At 35.3% G+C, this 18,812-nt stretch overlaps 1 protein-coding gene across 9 annotated transcripts in view; it reads right to left on the bottom strand.

Annotated features, from left to right (window-relative positions):
• The window catches only part of LOC111718091 (uncharacterized), a 48,347-nt gene that overhangs the window by 5,778 nt on the left and 23,757 nt on the right, over nucleotides 1–18,812 (bottom strand). For 8 of the 9 annotated variants that reach the window (XM_023493597.1, XM_023493589.1, XM_023493606.1 and 5 more), the window contains 10 exons: nucleotides 14,915–17,046; nucleotides 14,754–14,863; nucleotides 14,133–14,445; nucleotides 13,838–14,069; nucleotides 13,564–13,765; nucleotides 13,258–13,426; nucleotides 5,492–13,095; nucleotides 2,009–4,973; nucleotides 1,762–1,866; nucleotides 41–1,709 (listed from right to left, as the gene is read on the bottom strand). In XM_023493597.1, the coding sequence (XP_023349365.1) occupies nucleotides 41–1,709; nucleotides 1,762–1,866; nucleotides 2,009–4,973; nucleotides 5,492–13,095; nucleotides 13,258–13,426; nucleotides 13,564–13,765; nucleotides 13,838–14,069; nucleotides 14,133–14,445; nucleotides 14,754–14,863; nucleotides 14,915–17,046 (15,501 nt within the window). Of the gene's footprint in view, nucleotides 1–40; nucleotides 1,710–1,761; nucleotides 1,872–2,008; nucleotides 4,974–5,491; nucleotides 13,096–13,257; nucleotides 13,427–13,563; nucleotides 13,766–13,837; nucleotides 14,070–14,132; nucleotides 14,446–14,753; nucleotides 14,864–14,914; nucleotides 17,047–18,812 lie in introns of those variants that run through there. The other variant, XM_023493652.1, reaches the window with a different exon arrangement.

The following is an 18,812-nucleotide window of genomic DNA, read 5'->3' as shown; positions in this document are numbered from 1 at the left end:
TTTAATGTTGTTCAAAATTCAATGAAGTAAGAGTACTTACATTGCTTCATCAGTACACACTTCACCATCACTACACCTTAGGTTATTACATCCAATGCTTTCAACCACAAGAGTACATGTTCTAAATTTAGGATTGCATTCATAGCCTTTTTGACATTTTAATGAGCATGGTGGTTCCTCTTTGGTACAATTTGTACTCAGTGTACATACATCTTTTGGACTACATTTACCACCACATTTTTCAATGGGATAAAAACATTTACCATCATGATCTTTTAGTTTGGTGTCCCACTCATAGACACAATTACCATTTTCTTTGCACTCTTTATTTTTTAATTGACATTGATCAATTGGAACACATTGATTATCTTTACAAGTTTCTGTCTTGGGATCACAGTAGGCACAAAATCCTTCACCTAATATAGGAACTATACTTCCTACTATTGTTCTGCAAGTTCCTTGTACGCCACATTGCTGATTTCCTTTCTTGCAACACTTTTTACACTTTTCTATACATCGAGGTTTACCCTCACAGACTTCGTCTGGATTTTCACAAGTTGAATGGACAATTGGCGGCTCTGTTGAGCTTCCCGTGATAACTATGTCAGGTGTGGTAAATGAAGGTAAATCTGGTGTAATGTTTTCAAATCTGGTTTTACAAACTCCTCCAACTTTGCAGGTTTTTCCTGATTTGCAGCACTTTTCACATCGCCTGATGCATGTTTCTTTTCCCTTGCAGATTTTACTTGGGTTTCTACATACTTCATCATCTCCATTAGTTGTAGATTCAACTGATTCTGTTGTTGTTTTAGTATCACCTTCACAAAGACCTCTTGAATCACATTTCAACCCTCTGCGGCAGCAATTCTGACAATTAGAAATGCAGAAGCCATCCATACATTTACTGTTCCAATTAATGCATTTTAAATAGCCTTGAATGCTTGAATCACAAGAAACAGATGCACATTTTTTTTCAAAATCAACATACACACACAATTCATATTTTTTGCAGTCACAATCAGTTTTACAATTATTTGTAACTGTCTCACATTGTCCATTTCTACATTTCAACCCATCCTTTTTGCAATCTCTATCAATTACACATATGATTGTCTTACACTTGAATGGAACTGACATCTTGTCACAATATTGATTGTTTCTACAATGTGTATCCTTGGTACATTCAGGTATGTTAATTTTGCATATCCCATCAACACAGATTTCTCCTTTGGCACACTGTGAGTTGTCATTGCATATAATTTGTGGTACACACACATTATTTATAGTTTCTTCATCAAACTGCTTTAAGGATATACATTCCACTCTACCATCACTCACTTGGGGACAGTCACTTGGGGAATTGCAAACCCTCAAGCATGATTTGAATGGATCGGTTTGTTTAACTTTCCTACAAATGTAGTTCTCAGGACACTCAGAAGTACACTTTGTGGTTGAATATGTTACACAAACCTTTTTAGTTTTCTCGCAAAAAGGGGCCTTAGGATCCTTTTCCCTACAATATTTGTCATCATAGCATACTTCTACACCAAACCTGAAGCATAATCCATTTATGCATCGTTCATTTTTGCTGCAAGGATTTCTTGGACATTTTTCAACGCATTTCTTTTCTTTTTTATCACATCTCTTAGTAAAGGGGCATGAGTTGTCAGTGCATTCAAGCTTTTCTTTACATACTTCAATGCCATCTTCTGAAAAAAAAACAGATTTATTTCTGAAATTTTAAAACAAAGCTTCTCTTACCTCCATGCAGACATTCTTTCCACTTAGGACATCTAAACATTCTGTCAAAACAGCTTCTGTAGCAAAAGCGTTTTTTTGGGTGACAGCGATAATTATTCTGACAGTCTTAAAAGGCATTTGATGTTAAAATTACTTTAGTTAATAATAAAATAAGATTGCAAAAATCTACACATTTAAATGTTTTGTGAAAGATTTTAAGTTTTCAAAAATCATGAAAGTAACGTCTGATTAAAATCAAATGATTTTCCTGAATCAGAATCACACAGAATACATGATTGGAAATGGCAAAAGTCTTCATCCTTTTTGAAAACCTCTCTGCAGTCTTCAGGATTATTGCATGGTGGTGGATCAATGCAGCAACTCATTTCCTCATTATCAAAACAAATTTGTCTACCTGGACAATTTCTATTGCTTTTACACTTACTACATTCTTGACATTGCCTCTGGATACATACTGGAAGTTGAGATGGGCAATTTTTCTTTGGAGAACATGATGTGCTTATACATTTTCTTACACTTGTCCTCTCATCATTGTGACAGATTTGCTGACTTTTACAATCATTATCCTTGACACATTCGTTTTCAGAAACATAACATAGTTCCAAGTATTCATGGCACTTATACACATTACTGGTTGGAGTAAGTGGATGTCTGCATTGGCCAAATTCACATTCAAATGCTGGGAGGCAATATGATTGTTTTCCAACTTTGGCACACATTCGTCTTGGTCCACATTCATCAAAAGAACTCTCTCTGCCATTGCCAACTGGACGATAACACTCTTTAATCTCACACAGGTTTCTTTGAGGATTACATTTCATTTCAGAGGGACAATCTTCATCTCTAAAGCAATATATTTTTGGAGGAGTAATTTTATTACTATCAAAGTATTCTCTTGGTAGACAATGAAGAAAAGTGGGATGTAAGTTGTCATTTCTTTGGCATTTATCTTTTATGTGGTTTATACATTTTCCCAGGAAGCAAATACCACTGCTACAGTCCCTATCATTTAAACACTCAATTGCTTGGCATTTAGATTTTAGACAAATTTTTGATCTTTGCTTGCAAATATCTGTACATGATTTTGGCACACATTTTTTCTTGCATTCAAACTCTAGTGTTTGTGAGTATTCACAGTCTGTATCATCTTCACATTCATCTGAACACTGACCATTAATACATTTATAAGGAAATGGGCATGACTTAAAGCATTGAATTTCTATAGGGTCTGGCAAACACATATCATTTCTGCACTTGAATCCCTTTTCACATGGACAAGGCTTGGTACAAATTCCAGCAATGCAGATAGTACCACTTGGACAACCAAACATGGGTGTGCAGAAGGGACTTTCGCACTCTCCATTTCTACAAAGCTGGCCATCAGGACATGGATTTCTAGGACCACAAGTTGCTATTTCTGGTTCACAACCCAATGTTTTTAAGTTACACTTGAAACCATCATTACATGAAAATTCTGTACAAGGTGGTTCACAAGCTGAGCGAATGCATTTGTAACCTAAATTGCAATCAGAGTTTTTTTCACATTGAAGCTTTGGAACGCAAAGTCTGTCTACACAGACTCTTCTTCTACTGCAGTCATCATCTTGATTACAGAAGTTTAATTTGCATAACCCACTTGAGCTACATTCTGTCACTTCTGGGCAGTCAGTGTTATGATTGCATCTTATGAACTTTGGAATGCATATTCCTCCTTCACATGTATATCCTTCTTTGCAGTCACTTTTCCTTTGACAACTCTCCTCTTTTAAAGTTCTTTCCCGCAAGCAATTATAGCTTAACTTGTAAAAGTTGAAAAGATTACATCGTTCCACTGGAATGCATTCTCCATTACTACAATACTTTCCCCATCCACAATGATAGTCCTGAAGACAACCTAATTTTGTACATTGATTCTCCAAACATGGCTGACTATGAGGACATTCATTTCCTTGAATACATTCATGTTTACAAGTATTGTCAATACATTTAAGTGGTGGTGGACAGTCATAATCTTTTTCACACTGACATTGACCACGCTTGTTCATTTTGCATTTGATTAGTGTACATCTATCATTTTGACAATCATATCCTTTTGGACAATTTTCACAAGAAGTATGTTCACACAGATTAAATGAGTTACAAGTCATTGGGAAGGGACATTTTGAATTTCTGTTACATCTTATAGTAAGGCATTTATTTTCATAACAAACTTCTGTCCTGCTGCATTTACAACCACAGTTATCTTTGCAGGGTGGCTGCTCAGTTTTGCATTTTCCATCAATGCAAACATAATCAGATGGACAAAAGTTATCACTATAACAATTAAGATTTGTACAAATTCTATTTAGGCAAATTTGGCCAAATTCACAATCTGTAGTGTCATCACACTCAGGAATAATTATTGGGAAAGAAGGAATGCAAGTTTCTTTATAACAAAAATATCCCTTGGGACATTTTTTAGAATCACAATTTATTGGTTCACATGCTTCTCTAAACTTATTGCAAACCATATTTTGAGGGCATTGCCAGGTCTCAAAACATTTGATTGACCTACATTGGTTTCTATCAACTTTACTGCAATCTGTCCTTTCAATAATGCAGACTCTTTGATCTTTCTCTCCTTCACAGTACTGACCACTAGGACAGTGAGAATCATCATAACATCTCTTCACCTTCTGGCAAAATCCTCGGTAACAAACCTCAAATGGAGCATTGCAGTCTTGATTAGTTAAGCACTCTATAGTTTTGCAAACCCTGTCACACCATTGGCCATCTGTACATTGACTGCTGTCCTTACACCTTGGTACACATCGCTCATCTTCACAAATTTCTTCTGGAAAACAGTCACTATCAACTGAACATTTAGCAGTACATCTATTGTTTATACAAACTGTATTTTTAGGACAATCTGAATTGTAAATGCAAGAGCCAGATTTACATTGATTATTAATACATTGATTTGGATAACAATCTATGTCACGTTGACAGTACTTGCATTCTTCTGAAATGTCTTGGAATGGGTTCAGCATTTTACAATCTGCACAGACTCCAGATATACACTTCTCTCCTGATTTACATTTTGCACATTCTAGTTCCGGAAATTTACAGAATCCATAAATGCACAAAGTGTTGAAGGGACAGTCTTTGTGCTCTAGGCAATCAGTGCATTTTCCATTTACTAACATTCTTGGTGGTTCACACATCAGGCTAGTCTACAATGTTTATATTCAAATGAATTGAATTTTTGCCACAAACTCTGATTTTAAAATTCCTTTATCTTTGCAACCCAATGTTGCAGACCTTACATATTTTAAACTATGAATTCTAATCTATTTATATACTTTGTCTGAGTGTTTGTTTGTTTGTTTGTTTGTATCCAATAAACAACAAAACTCTGAACCGATTGCCCCAAATTTTGTTTTTTAATTTTGTAAAAGTTTGAAAATGCACAAAAAAATATTACTTTTTATTGTTGTTATTGTTTGATACTGAACAAAGAGAAGATGCTCACAGATATAGCCAAAAGTTAAAATAGAAGATGGGCCCTAAAAGCCTAGTAAATCTAATAATCAAAGATTGAAGTTGACTCCATTTGGCTGCAAAGTTATAGGAATTATAAAATTTTCCAAATACTAAAATCCTTGATTTTAGAAATCCATATTTGTTATTCAGATAGATTTTACATCTATTCAAAAGAAAATGAAATTAAGTCTAGGTAATAAATAATTACCTGGCATCTCTTGTTTACACATTTTAAGGGCTTCTCACATTTTTTATCATTATTGCATTCATCACATTTATTGCCAGAACACAATTTGGGAATGCACACTCCATTTTTACATTCTCTTGGTTTAGACATAGGTGAGTTACAGTTGTAGTCAGTGGAACAATAAAGAAATTTACAAACATTTGATTGACACTCCATCATTTCTGGACAGTCCCAAGTTGTAAGACAAAAAACCTCTTCTGGAAGACAGATGCTTCCTTTGTCATATGGAATACAGTTTTTTCCAGAAATACAAGTTTCCTTTCCTGAATTTTCACATTGTTTTTCTTTTATGCAAACTCCCTCTATGCAATCAAGATCTTTAAGACAGTCTGATTTCTTTTTACATTCTTTGACTATCATACAAACTCCATCTGAACAATACTCATTTAGATGTTGGCAATGTGAATCCCGTGAACAACTAGGATATATACATTTATTCTCTATGCACTGCTGAGATCTTCTATTGCAGTCTTTTTTACAATTTGTCAGGCAGGCACACTCATCCCTTCGCACAAACACACAATCAGATCCCAAACCACAAGAATTTTTCTCCTTGCAGTTGCATCTATCCTTGCATTGGCCATTCCAGCATATTTGGTCATTTCCACATTGTTCATTAACACATATTATTGAAGGTCTTTGACACCTTGACAGATGTTTATTAATTTGCTCACAAACAGTTCCCAGAGGACAATCTTTATTAGAAGAACACATGTTACATTGCTCATTTTTACAGATGAAAGGTGACATGCAAGGACATTTTAATGGGGTGCATCTTTTATCAAATTCAAAAGATAGGTCATTACATCGATTATCGATACACTGCCCATCATCACAGAAAGTATACGGAAAGGTGTTGCAATCACGGTGAGAAAAGCATTTTGGTGGCAAGCATTTATAATTGATACATATGTTGTTGAATTTTGGACAATCATTATCATAAAAACATTCTTGTTCTTCGCAAACGCCATTTTTGCATACATGTTTTCTTGGGCAATCTTTATTAACTTTACATTCTTCAACTTCTTTGCCTTCTGGTTTGGTGCATTTTCCGTTTAGGCAGTATTCAGAGAGCTTACAAGTTTTTCCATCACAGTCTGGAATGCATTTCTTCTTGAAACATTTCATTCCAATTGGACAATTTTCGTTACAGCTTATTTCTGGAATGCAGGCAGACAAGTCAGAAAACTTATGACAGAAATAGTACTTGTCACATTTAGATTTATCACACTCATATGACTCACTGCACCTCCCATCTATACATTTCTGTTTCCAGGGGCACTCAAAATCTGATTTGCATTCAGATATTGTAACACATGTTCCAAATCTACACTTTGAATTCTTACCACATTGATAAGGGTAAATGCATTGAATGGGAACACATTTATCATTTAAACATCTGTAATATTCTGGACACTTTCCACATGAGGTTTCAGAAACACATTTCCTGTTGATGCAAACTTCCTCTGGTTCACAGTCGTTTTTTTCATCACAGTAGTCTTTACAATTGTTCAAAAGATTATCACAGTAAGTTTTTGCAGTGCATTCATTTTGATGAAAGCACTCTTGAATGGGTTTAACAGGAATGCACATGTTTTCTACACATTTATATTTTGGTGGACAATCTTCATCTTTGCAGTAATTAACACACTCACCAATTGAGAGCTCACACTTAGTTGGAGATGGACAATGATTTATTGTCAAGCAAGAGATTTTTGGATGACATCCAAACCTTTTGTTGTAGACTTCACCTTTGGGGCATTTTGTTCCAGATATTGATATACATTGCCCATCATTACATCGTTGTTTATTAGAGCAGTTTTTCTTACATTGTTTCAAACATTCTCCATTTACACATTCTTCATCTTCCTTGCAATTTTCACAGCTTTCTTGAAAAGTGCATATTTCATCCTTGCAAATCATTCCTAATTCAGGGCAATGGTATGACTCTTTGCATGGTACACAGTTCTTCTTCTGTTTGTTAGTACACTTAGGAGTTATACTAGGTGCACACCCAAAAAGTTCACCATTTGTTCCACAAATTCTTGTATAGGAACAGTCATTTTCTGAATTACATTCTTCATACTGGCAGATACCATCCCTGCATTTCATGTGCTCTGGGCAGTGAATATTAGAACTGCATTTAACACCTGTAGGCAAGCAAATTGTGTTCCTGTAGCATTCATAACCAGTTGGACATGGACATTTACTGTTTGAAATGCATACATTGTTCAGACATATGCAATTGAATGTACTCTGAGAACATGTTTGAGGAGCTTCACATTTACCATCTATGCAAAAAAGACCATTACACTGGCTGTCTCTTGTACAAATTGGTATCAAACATTTTCCATTTTTGCATTCCATGGAAGAAAAAGGACAGCTAATGGCAGTGTCTATGCAAATATCTGGACAGTTAACACCATGGGAGAAGCAGGGACAGCTTGAGCCAACACATTTCTCAGGAAGGGTACATTTTCCCTTTATACAAATATAAGGATTAGGACAATTAAACCAGTCTTTGCATTCTGTTTCCTCTATGCATTCTCCATTCAAACATTGCTTATTTTTGCAGTTTTTGCAAGATTCACTGAGGTGACAAGTTCCATCTATGCAATCGTATTTAATTGGACAATCCAGAGGTCCAAAACACTGATTTTTATTACAATCTGATGGAATCAGTTTACCATTCTTTATTTGAGTCAAACACTTTGTTTTAGAACATTCTCCATGAACACACTCATACTCAGGATCAATTATTTTGCAATCTTTACTGCTGAAACACTCAAAATGTTCAATCAATGGTATGCATATGTTTGCTTTTGAAGACTTACTACAATATTTTGATGGACAATCTTTGTCACTTTCACAGATGATGGGAAGACATATTTTGTTACCAAAACTGTCAATTTCACATTGCATTCCTTCAGGGCAATTGAAATCTAATTCACAGACGATTTTTGGAACACAAATGTTAGTATTTGGAACACAGACACTTTCACTGTTGCATTGATTACATTTCTCCATGGGTAGACATACACTTTTAGAGAAATCTTTGTATGGTTGACAATACATATTTGGGGGACATTCTCTGTCTAACTCACAAAAACGAAATGTGTCAACACACTTTCCAAAGAAGCAAGTTGATTGTTTCTTTGGACAGTGTATATTTTTAGTGCATTCTATAGGTCGGCAGTACCTTTCATCCCTTGTAATATGACAATATTCTTGAATCCCACATCTGGGATTGCAGGCAGAATTCCAAATACAAACATTGTTTATACATATCTCCCCTGACGCACAACTTCCTTCACAAGTTTTGACACATTTGTAGTTTATGCACTTTTCATTTCTAAAACATTGGGCATCACTTGTACAAATAGGAACTGGTGTACAGACACTTCTTGACTTGAAATTTTCTATACATCTGTAGTAAGGTCCTCTACAGTTCTGAGAGTGGCATGACACAAAAGCACAAGAGCTTTGTCTATTTCTGTCTTTAAAACATTCCATTTTATCAGGACAATCAGAGTGTTCCCTACATTGAATCTTTCCTACACATTCACCATCTTCACATTGTTGGCCAGGCTCACATTGCAAGAAATGACACTTGTCAATCTTCAAACAAATTCTGAATTTTTGATGGCAAATATGATCTGGGAGACATTGATTATCCCTTGTACAGTAAAATGCTGTATGGCAAACTCCTCCCATCTCAACAGAATCGAAGGGGCATGATGGAGTGGTTCTTTCGCATTTCTTATTTATACAAAAATGCCTAGGAGGGCAATCATTATTTATTTTACAACCTTTTTCAGTGATACACACTCCAAACCCATTAGTCAGCAAGCTGCAGTGATCCTTATCATTGCTGCACTTTAATTCACAAGATTCTGTACATTCACCATTTATACAAACCTCTTTTCCCTTGCAGTCTTTCTTTGAGTTGCATCTTGTTGAGGGAATACATGTATCTTTCTGGCAAATATCATCCTTGCATTCCTTCTTTGGTCCACATTTTATGATTTCACAATAATTTTCCTGGCCGCATTCAGTATTCTTGGGACAATGATCATTATTATAGCATATTATTCTGGGAATACATATTACACCATTACAACTCAAGAAAAAGGTCTGTTCTTTAACTATCTCTGTCCATGGTTGTCTTAAGATTATGCATACTTTCTCTCCAATGCATACCCCATTACAAAACTTACCACATTTTTCAGGTGGTTCAATACAAATACCATAAAAGCATACTTGATTTGCATTAGGACAATGCTCATTATATCTACATTCAATTCTGTAATAGTATTCATTATACTTGTAGGTGGAAGGATAGCCTGGCATAATTGTAACACACTGACCATTTTCACAATTCTGAAATGAAAGGCAATCCCTTACTGACCGACAACAGGGTACACATCTTTCTGTTAACAAGTCACAACAACTGTTTATGCAATCACTTGCACTGCTACAAATTGGGGCTTGAATACAAACACCCAGTTCCTTGCTACATATTTCTGGTGATTTACATAATCCTGGGACATCTGTGCAGACTATCTCTTGGCAATAACAATTTTCTGAGGTACACACACATTTCTCTCTAGTGTTACAGGACCGATAATTTGGGTTGCAAGGTCTTTCTGGATAACATTGTTGATCTTTACCACAGTAAAAATTGTGTTGACAGGGACACTTCATAATAAGCTGGCAAATTCCATTTCTGCATTGTTTGTCACCACTGCACAATTGGTTGCATTTATGATCAACACATCTACCCTCTGAGCAGTGCATGTCATAAGGACAATCCTTATCACCGTTACATCCAGGAGTTATGCATTTGAATTGGTTCTGATGTTCAATACAGATTTGTGGGGCTTGACAAGGGAAGTCAAGACAATTGTAAGTCTCTTGGCATTTTCCTTTGATGCATTTAAAGTTGCTTGGACAAGGTACATCTTCACAATTGGGACAGTCTTTGCCATCAAGATAACAATTATCTTTCTTCTCACATATATTTAGAACAGGATTACATACTTCATTTCCTTTGCAGTCTTTAGTATTAAAACACATAAATATTGGAATGCAAAGTTGTATTTCTGGACTACATTTCAGAGAAATTGAAGCACACTTTTCTTGACAGTTTGTTATTTCACATGTTTTAGTTTCAGGATTACACTTCATATCTTGAGGACAGTGTCTATCACTATAGCAAATTGTTTCTCTATAGCATTGGTTTTTGTAACATTTTTCAAAGTTTTTACAATTACACATTGATTTGATGCACACACGTTGAAGACAAGCATACCCTAATGGACAATGTTCATCTTGGATACAAAATTCTCTGTATTGACAGGATCCATAAAGGCAAAATTCTGAGCCAGGACAGTCTGAGTCTGTAAAGCATTGTGAATGAATACATTTATCTCCAAAGCAAAGTTCTCCAATATTACAGGGACAATTATAATAAGAAGTACACTCTCCATTTAAACAGACTGTATTAGATGGACAGTCCATGCTCTTGGAGCAGACTTTTTTGCATTGACCTTTTCTGCAAATTTCATCTTTTCTACAGTTATCACAAGGATTAATGAGTTGGCAATTTGAGCCATCTTTACATGGAGCAGGACAGTCTTTGCAATTAACACAAATGTTATTGATACAGTTCTTACATGTTGCTGAGCATCTTTCAAAAGGGATACAAGTTCCAGCATAACAGATAGGAAGTTGAGGAGGGCATTCAAAATTTGAAGAACATTCTTGTTGATGACATTGTTTTTTAACACATATCTCAGACTTAGTGCATGTATCACAAACCTTTTCTTCTGTACATACATTGAACACTCCACAAATGTGTGAAAGAGGACAATCAGAGTCAATGTTACAACGAGTGGAGCATTTTTTATCCCTGCAGAATTCTCCAAGTGGGCAGTCAGAGTTAGACAAACAAATTGTACTAGGAATGCACAATTGTTGGTCAATAAGCTGTAAATTATTCATGCAGCTTGTTAGATAACTATGTTCACAATAACCATTTGAACATTGGGTTGGATAAGCACAATCTAGGTTTCGAATGCAGACAATTCTAGGATAGCAAACCCTTAAGTAAAGGTTACACATAAATCCATAAGGACACTCCATATCTCTTGTACATATTTGCAACTCCTCTGGAAGGCAACGGCTCCATCTGCAAATTTCTTTTTTTCCGCATGATTTTTTGTCACATTTCTCCACTCTCTCCTTTACACAAATGCCATTTATGCAAACTTCTTCATCTTTACAATCTTTTTTAGAATAGCAAGGTGGGATATTACACCCTAGTTCAGGATCGCAATATTTTTGAACATCACACTTGTTTACATTAGAACATTTTCTTGTAATGCAAATATTATTTTTGTTACATTTTTCACATTTTTTATCACACAATGGGTAGCAATTTTCATTGATACACTTCTGATTTGCTTTGCATTGACAGCTCTTGGGTATTTCACAGTTAAATGTTTTTGAGTTGCAAAATCTGGAGTCTGGACAAACCAATTCAGCTGTGGACTCTTTCTCTTTATTGCAATTTATTTCCATACACATTGATTTGGAAGGCTCACAGTACATGTCATGTGGACAACTTGCAATGCATTTTATTTGGAAAACACAATACTTATTTTTTGAGCAATACTCATGGTCTAAACAATCATTAAATGGACAATTGTAAATATGTGTACAGGCATTGTTGACACATTCCAACCCATTGGCTACAACTGAATTGGAGCAATCCAATGTGCTATTGCATGACACAATCTTCATTGAGCAGACTCCTCTAATGCATAAAGGTTTTGAGTTAGGACACTGCTCATCAACCATACATTGTACCTGTTTGCACATTCTGTTAAAACATATTTCTCCTTCTTTGCAATTTAAAAAGCTATCGCATTGCACCTTGGGAAGGCAGTAATTTAGTTCACTGCAATATTGACCAGCAGGGCATGGACAAGGTGGCCTACAAATATTTTCTATTATGTCACACCTAGAACCCATGCAACCTTCATCATCATAACATTTCAATGGGATACATTTGGAGGATATGCACTGAAAACTTGGAGGACATGATTCTGCTGGACAGTTTCTATCAATGCACATTCCTCTAGAACACTTCATTGGGCTAGGACAAGGCTTAAAAGGGTGACAAGCGATTTGCTCAATACACATGTCATTAATAAATATCTCTCCTTGTTTACAAGTATCTTTAACACAAACTGAGTCAATACATTTGTATGGTTTTGGACAAATGTCATTTGTACAACGTTCTAGTCCTTCAATACATGTACCATAATAACAGATTCCTCTCTGCTCATATTTTAATCTGCAAACATTGTTGTCATAACACTCAAAGTCATGACATTTTCCTTTTATACAATACTTTCCGGGAGGACAGCTGTTACTTTTGCAATTCACTTGTACTTCACAGAGACCAGTCATATCATTACATGCTTGTTTATCTGGACATTTACTTTTTTGTAGTTTGCAACTAGGAACACATCTACCCTTGCTGTCAGTAACATAATTACCTATAATTTAAAACCAATACAAAATGAAAGAATAAATAATTACTAGAATTTGCAGTGGTAATCAATGAAAAGGATAAAGTATTTAGACTTGGTACTTTTTACAGAGGAGCAAAGTGCTCTAGTTCTTGCCATTTGTTAAATTCGACCTTTGGTTGAGATTACCTGCACAAGGAACAGTGTTTGTGATGCTACAAGTTCCAGAGTCACATTGTCCAGGATAACAATCATTATTACATGATTCACTTGTGCACTTGCATCTTTTGGTAACACATAGACCACGCTTGTCATCACATTTCATGCTGTTTGGACAGCTCATGTCATCACTGCACATCTGATGTGAAGATAGAAATTTATTTTTAAAAGTAATTAATTCACCAAGCCCATACAAAAATTTAAACCCATCTTGATATACAATTAGATATAAAATGTGCATTAGCTCATATCTATAGAATTAAAAACCATACTCACAATATATTTGAGGCAAAGTCCATTGTCACAAAGTTCATTTTTACTGCAGTAAAGTCCCAGGTCAGGATTACATACACTACGGCATATTCCCTTAAAATATCTCAGAGTAGGCCCTCTGCATTCCTCATAGTTTGTAACTTTACATTCTCCAAAGTAGCAAATTTCTTCAGCTGGACAATCTCCATCCTCATAGCAGATAGGCCTTAACAATAAATGAATTTATATGATTAAAAGTCCCCATAAATTACAAATAAGTCAAGTCATATGTTCAAACCTGCAAATTCCAAAATCTTTGTTATCTTGGCAATAATGTGCTTGTCCACATGATATAAATGATTTACAGTTTGGCACACAAGCACCATTTAAGCAATGATAATTAGGTCTACAGGAATATGAATTATCACAGATTGTTTGGCATACTCCTCTGATGCACAATCCTTGGAAGCATGGGTTTTCAAAGCTACATGTTGGCTGCACGATGCATTTTCTATTCTTACAAATAAAACCTGAAAAAGAACAAATATTACTGAATTTAAAAACATTTTCCAAATGTATCACTTGATGTTTACCTTGAGGACAGTTTGAATCCATTGTACAGAACTGAAGAGTGGAGACACACTTTCCTTCCTTGCATTCCATCTTGTTAGGACAGTTAGCTCTATTTCCACAGTTAAGAATAATTCCAGGTTTCCGGCACAGTCCTTTTAAACACAATGTGGCGAAAGGACAGTCTTCATCATTCATGCATTTTTCATAGATGCAAAACATTGGGCTCTCAGCATTTTTTTTCTCATCAAAAACACATAATTGCTTACATTCATCACAAATTTTCTCCCCAACAGAGCATTCTCCTTCAATACAATCTTGGCCAGATAAACATCTCTGAAATGTAAGGTTACTTTAAACTAATATTTAGTTGAGACTGGTTTAACTAGTTATTTAGTTGTGCATGATAAGTTAGATTGCAACATTGAATGACATTTATATTCTGACTACTTTGATGACAAATCTTTTGGCAATAATCCTACAATGAGAAAAAATATATTTATTTTCTCACTTTAAAAAGTCATTTAAACCCCATAATATGTTAAATAGAAATTATGTAAATATATAAGAAATTGTAAAGTTTACAATGATGCAACCTTTAGTTTTACTTGAGCACAAAATAATGGTAAAGAAGCAAAATCAACCTGATTAGGGCATGAATATTGACAAAATCCACCTTCACATTTCATATCTATTGGGCACTGTCCATCATTAAAACAAACTTGTACTCTACACCTTCCATTGATGCAATATCCTTAAAATAAACATATAAGTTCATGAATTAAAGAAAATGATGTTTAATTACCATTGGTGCAGGAATCACAACCATTTGTAACACAAGTTCCATTTTTACACTTTTCCAATGAGGAGCAGTGTAAATCAATCCCACAGGTACTTTCCTCAGGGCAATAATCATTGTCAATGCATTTCCCTGCACACTCTTTAGAACATTGTGTACAAATTCCAAATGTCTCATTCTTAAATTTTCTGCAGGACCCATCTTTACAATCAAGATGTTCCATGCAATAATTCTCTAATAAGGGGCCTATGCATTTCCCTTTCTCACAGTAATATCCAAACTTGCATTTTTTCTTCGCATGACATTCTTTCTCTTGACAATATGAGTTCTTACATTCCATTGGTGGAATACAGTCATAATTCATAGAGCATCGTGTTTGGGGAACACATACATAATTTGAGTTACTATCCATAATACATTCATACATGTTTTCACATGAAAGTGGGTTCATGGGGTTACAAATCACATGACAAGTTTTTGGGGATTCTCTAAAGTTGAATTTTGGACAAATGAAACCTTTACCACAATTTTCACATTCACTTGGAACTACAGGACACACTTGAAGATTTTCTACACACTTGTTTCTTGTACATTTACTGCAAACCTCTTGGAAAAAGCACCTACATTCCTCTTCACCGTTGCAGGGCTTTCCGTTTATTCTACAAACCATGTCAACGGGACAACTGGAATCTTTGGCGCATGTCATATCAGGAATACAGGTTTTTGTTTTCTTTTCACAAAAGTATCCCACAGGACATTCTCCTTTACATGTCCTGACACAGATATTCAGGTTTTTTTCATAGATTTCTGAGTTTTGGCATGTCTTGGTATTGCACTTACAGATTCCAGCAAAGCAACCACATTTAGAGCCGCATTCTTCATGGGTCATACATTTTCCAAAATCTGGAATGCAGACAGAATCCCTACAAACTTGTCTAGGTGGGCAAACCACTCCTTCACATCTTGGATATAGAGTACATATTCCATCTACACATCTTTCTTCATCCTTACAATGAGGACACACATTAACACAAGTACCTCGACAAATTTTGTAAATCCCACATTGTGATGATCTAGTACATCTAAATGAAGGAAAACAAATCTTTTTGAAATAATTCGGCATTATTCCAGTGCATCCAGATTCTTGGGAGCAATCATTTCCTGAGCATTTTCTGCTTTCACAGTACCCATCTCTTCTGCATGTCATGTCATGAGGGCAACCACCTCTGCTGAAGAATTTATTTCCAACTAAGTTTATGTTACATAAAATTCTTCTCAAGCAAATTCCTTTCCTAGACCTGAAACTAAAAGATTCATCACATCTCAAATCTATGCCAGAGGGTGACATAACACAATCTGAGTCTGAGGAGCAAAGGGTGTAGGGAGTACAAAGACCTCCAACACATTCTTCTCCAGCCTTACATGGAGTACTTTCTGAACAGTATTCAAAAGTTTCTACTTTTATGCACTCTCCAAACAAGCAGATTTCAGATCCTTTACAATCGATTGTTTCAAGACAATCAGTAAGGTAGCATTTTTTGTTTTTACAAATATGTCCGTAAGGACATTGTTTATTATTCTGACATTCATATGTTTCTTCACAAATCTCAAAGTTAGAAATTTGCCTACAATTGCCTTTATTACATTTGTTGCATGTGACAACACATCTACCAAAGAAGCAAGATTGTCCTTCTGGGCATGACTTGAGTTGTGATGGATCGCATCCTGTTTCTGTAATAGAAATCGAGGGTCCACATAATGATGTCTCTTTCCCTACCTTAAGGCATGATAAGGGAAAGCAATCTTCATTTGTTTTACATATCCTAGGTTTGCAGATTTTTATTTTAAGATCTTCATCAAACATGCACACTTGATCAAGACTGCAAGTATCCTCATTAGAGCATCGTATTTGCTCATTGCAAACATTATCTATACATTTACCAGGACATTTTCTTTGATTGCACAAGAAACAAAGATTCTCCGAACACTCTTGTGTTTCACAGCGCCCTTGAATACAGATTTGTCCCTCTTTACATTCATCATTAGTTCTGCAGATAGCCCTGCATTTTCCATTCTTACAAAATTGCCCTTCAAATGGACATTCTAATTCACATTTTGTTTCAGGTAGGCAACCAAATCTGTAATAGAAACTTATATGTTTTTTTTATTCATGTAATGTCTATGTGTTATTTATGCATATTTTGTTTCAAACCAAGAAGAAATGTTCAGACTTGATCAATTAAAACCAATTTCAGGAATACACTTTTCATGTCTTTTTTGGCTGTTTTGTGATTGTGTTAGAGATTTAAGCATTACCCTTTCTAACATAAACTTTAGTAGCCAAGTTACTCTGTTTATTTATTAGGTTGGTCCATCACCATCACCAAATTATAAATTTATATTTTTTAGTCTTTAGGTGGATCAAAAATATCTAAGAAGTCCTGGAAATTGAAAAAAAACTCATACAAGTTTGCTCTTATTACGAGATAGTGAAATTTGCAGCAGCATATTGGGTCCCCTTGGCTGGAGAGGAGGCCATTGGAGGGAAATTGTTTTCAGCTCAGAGAATGCACAATTCTGATTACTCTACCGGGGAGGGATGGTAATTAACATTAATTACTCTGATGGCAATAAACACTCAGGACACTAATTATTCAATCCGAGAGATGGTAATTAACACTCAGGAAGCTAATTAATCCATCGGGGGGATGGTAATTAGCACTGAGGACACTAATAACTTCATCGGAGGGATGGTAATTAACAGTCAGGACACAAATTACTTCATCAGAGGGAAGGTAATTAGCACTAAGGACATTAACTACTCTATCAGAAGTATGGTAATTAACACACAGGACACTAATTACTCCCTGAGATGGATGGTAATTAACACTCAGGACACTAATTACTCCATCGGAATGATGGAAATTAACACTAATTACTGTATTGATTTTGATTTTTAATTTGAACCATGTAGATATGTAAGGTTTAAGAAAAAAATTAGTTGGACCACATTTTGGCATTGTACACTAAGGTGATAAGCAGTAACTGAAGAATAGGAAAATGATTTTAAAGCAATCTGATGAAGTAATTATTGTGTTAATTGTTAATTAGTGCCCTGAGTGTTCAATACCATCCCTCCAATGAAATAATTAGTGTTCTAGCTGTTAATTGCCATCTCTCTGATAGAGTAATAATTGTCCTTAGTGTTAATTACCATTCCTCTGGTGGAGTAATTAGTGTCCAAAGTGTTAATTACCCTCCCTCTGATGGAGTAATTAGTGTCCCGAGTGTTAATTACCATCCCTCTGATGGAGTACTTAAGTCCTGAGTGTTAATTACCATCCCTCTGGTGGAGTATTTAGTGTCCTGAGTGTTAATTACCATTCTTGCAATGAATTAATTATTGTCCTGAGTGTTAATTACTATCCCTCCTATGGAGTAATTAGTGTCCTGAGTGTTAATTACCATCCCTCCAATGGATTAATTAGTGTCCTGAGTGTTAATCAATATCCCTCTGATGAACAAATTAGTGTCCTGAGTGTTAATTACCATCCCTTGGATAGAGAAATTAGTATTGAATCATAAATGTGCATTCCCTCTACTAACAATTTTCCTCTGGTGGCCTCGGCTCCAGCAGAGGGACCTAATATGACGCTACAAACTTCAAGCTCTCTCTTGTTACAGTACATGAGGTTTTGACTATAACAGAAGATGTAGGTCTTAAATAAAGAAAAAAATTAAAATCAAATTTTTTTAACGGTTTGATTGTTCCTCTGTTAATATCTTTTGCCAGATTAAAAATATTGCATAAATTGATAGAAGCAAACAAAGTATAGCATAAAAAAACGGATTAACCTGGCCCAGAATTACTCAATTGAACTATGCTCTACATTTAATAGGCTTT

The sequence above is a fragment of the Eurytemora carolleeae genome, unplaced genomic scaffold (assembly GCF_000591075.1).
Source record: "Eurytemora carolleeae unplaced genomic scaffold, Eaff_2.0 scaffold161, whole genome shotgun sequence".
Classification (NCBI taxonomy): domain Eukaryota; kingdom Metazoa; phylum Arthropoda; class Copepoda; order Calanoida; family Temoridae; genus Eurytemora; species Eurytemora carolleeae.
Note: the sequence above shows the minus strand (reverse complement) of the source record. Positions and strands in the feature narration are given on the sequence as shown.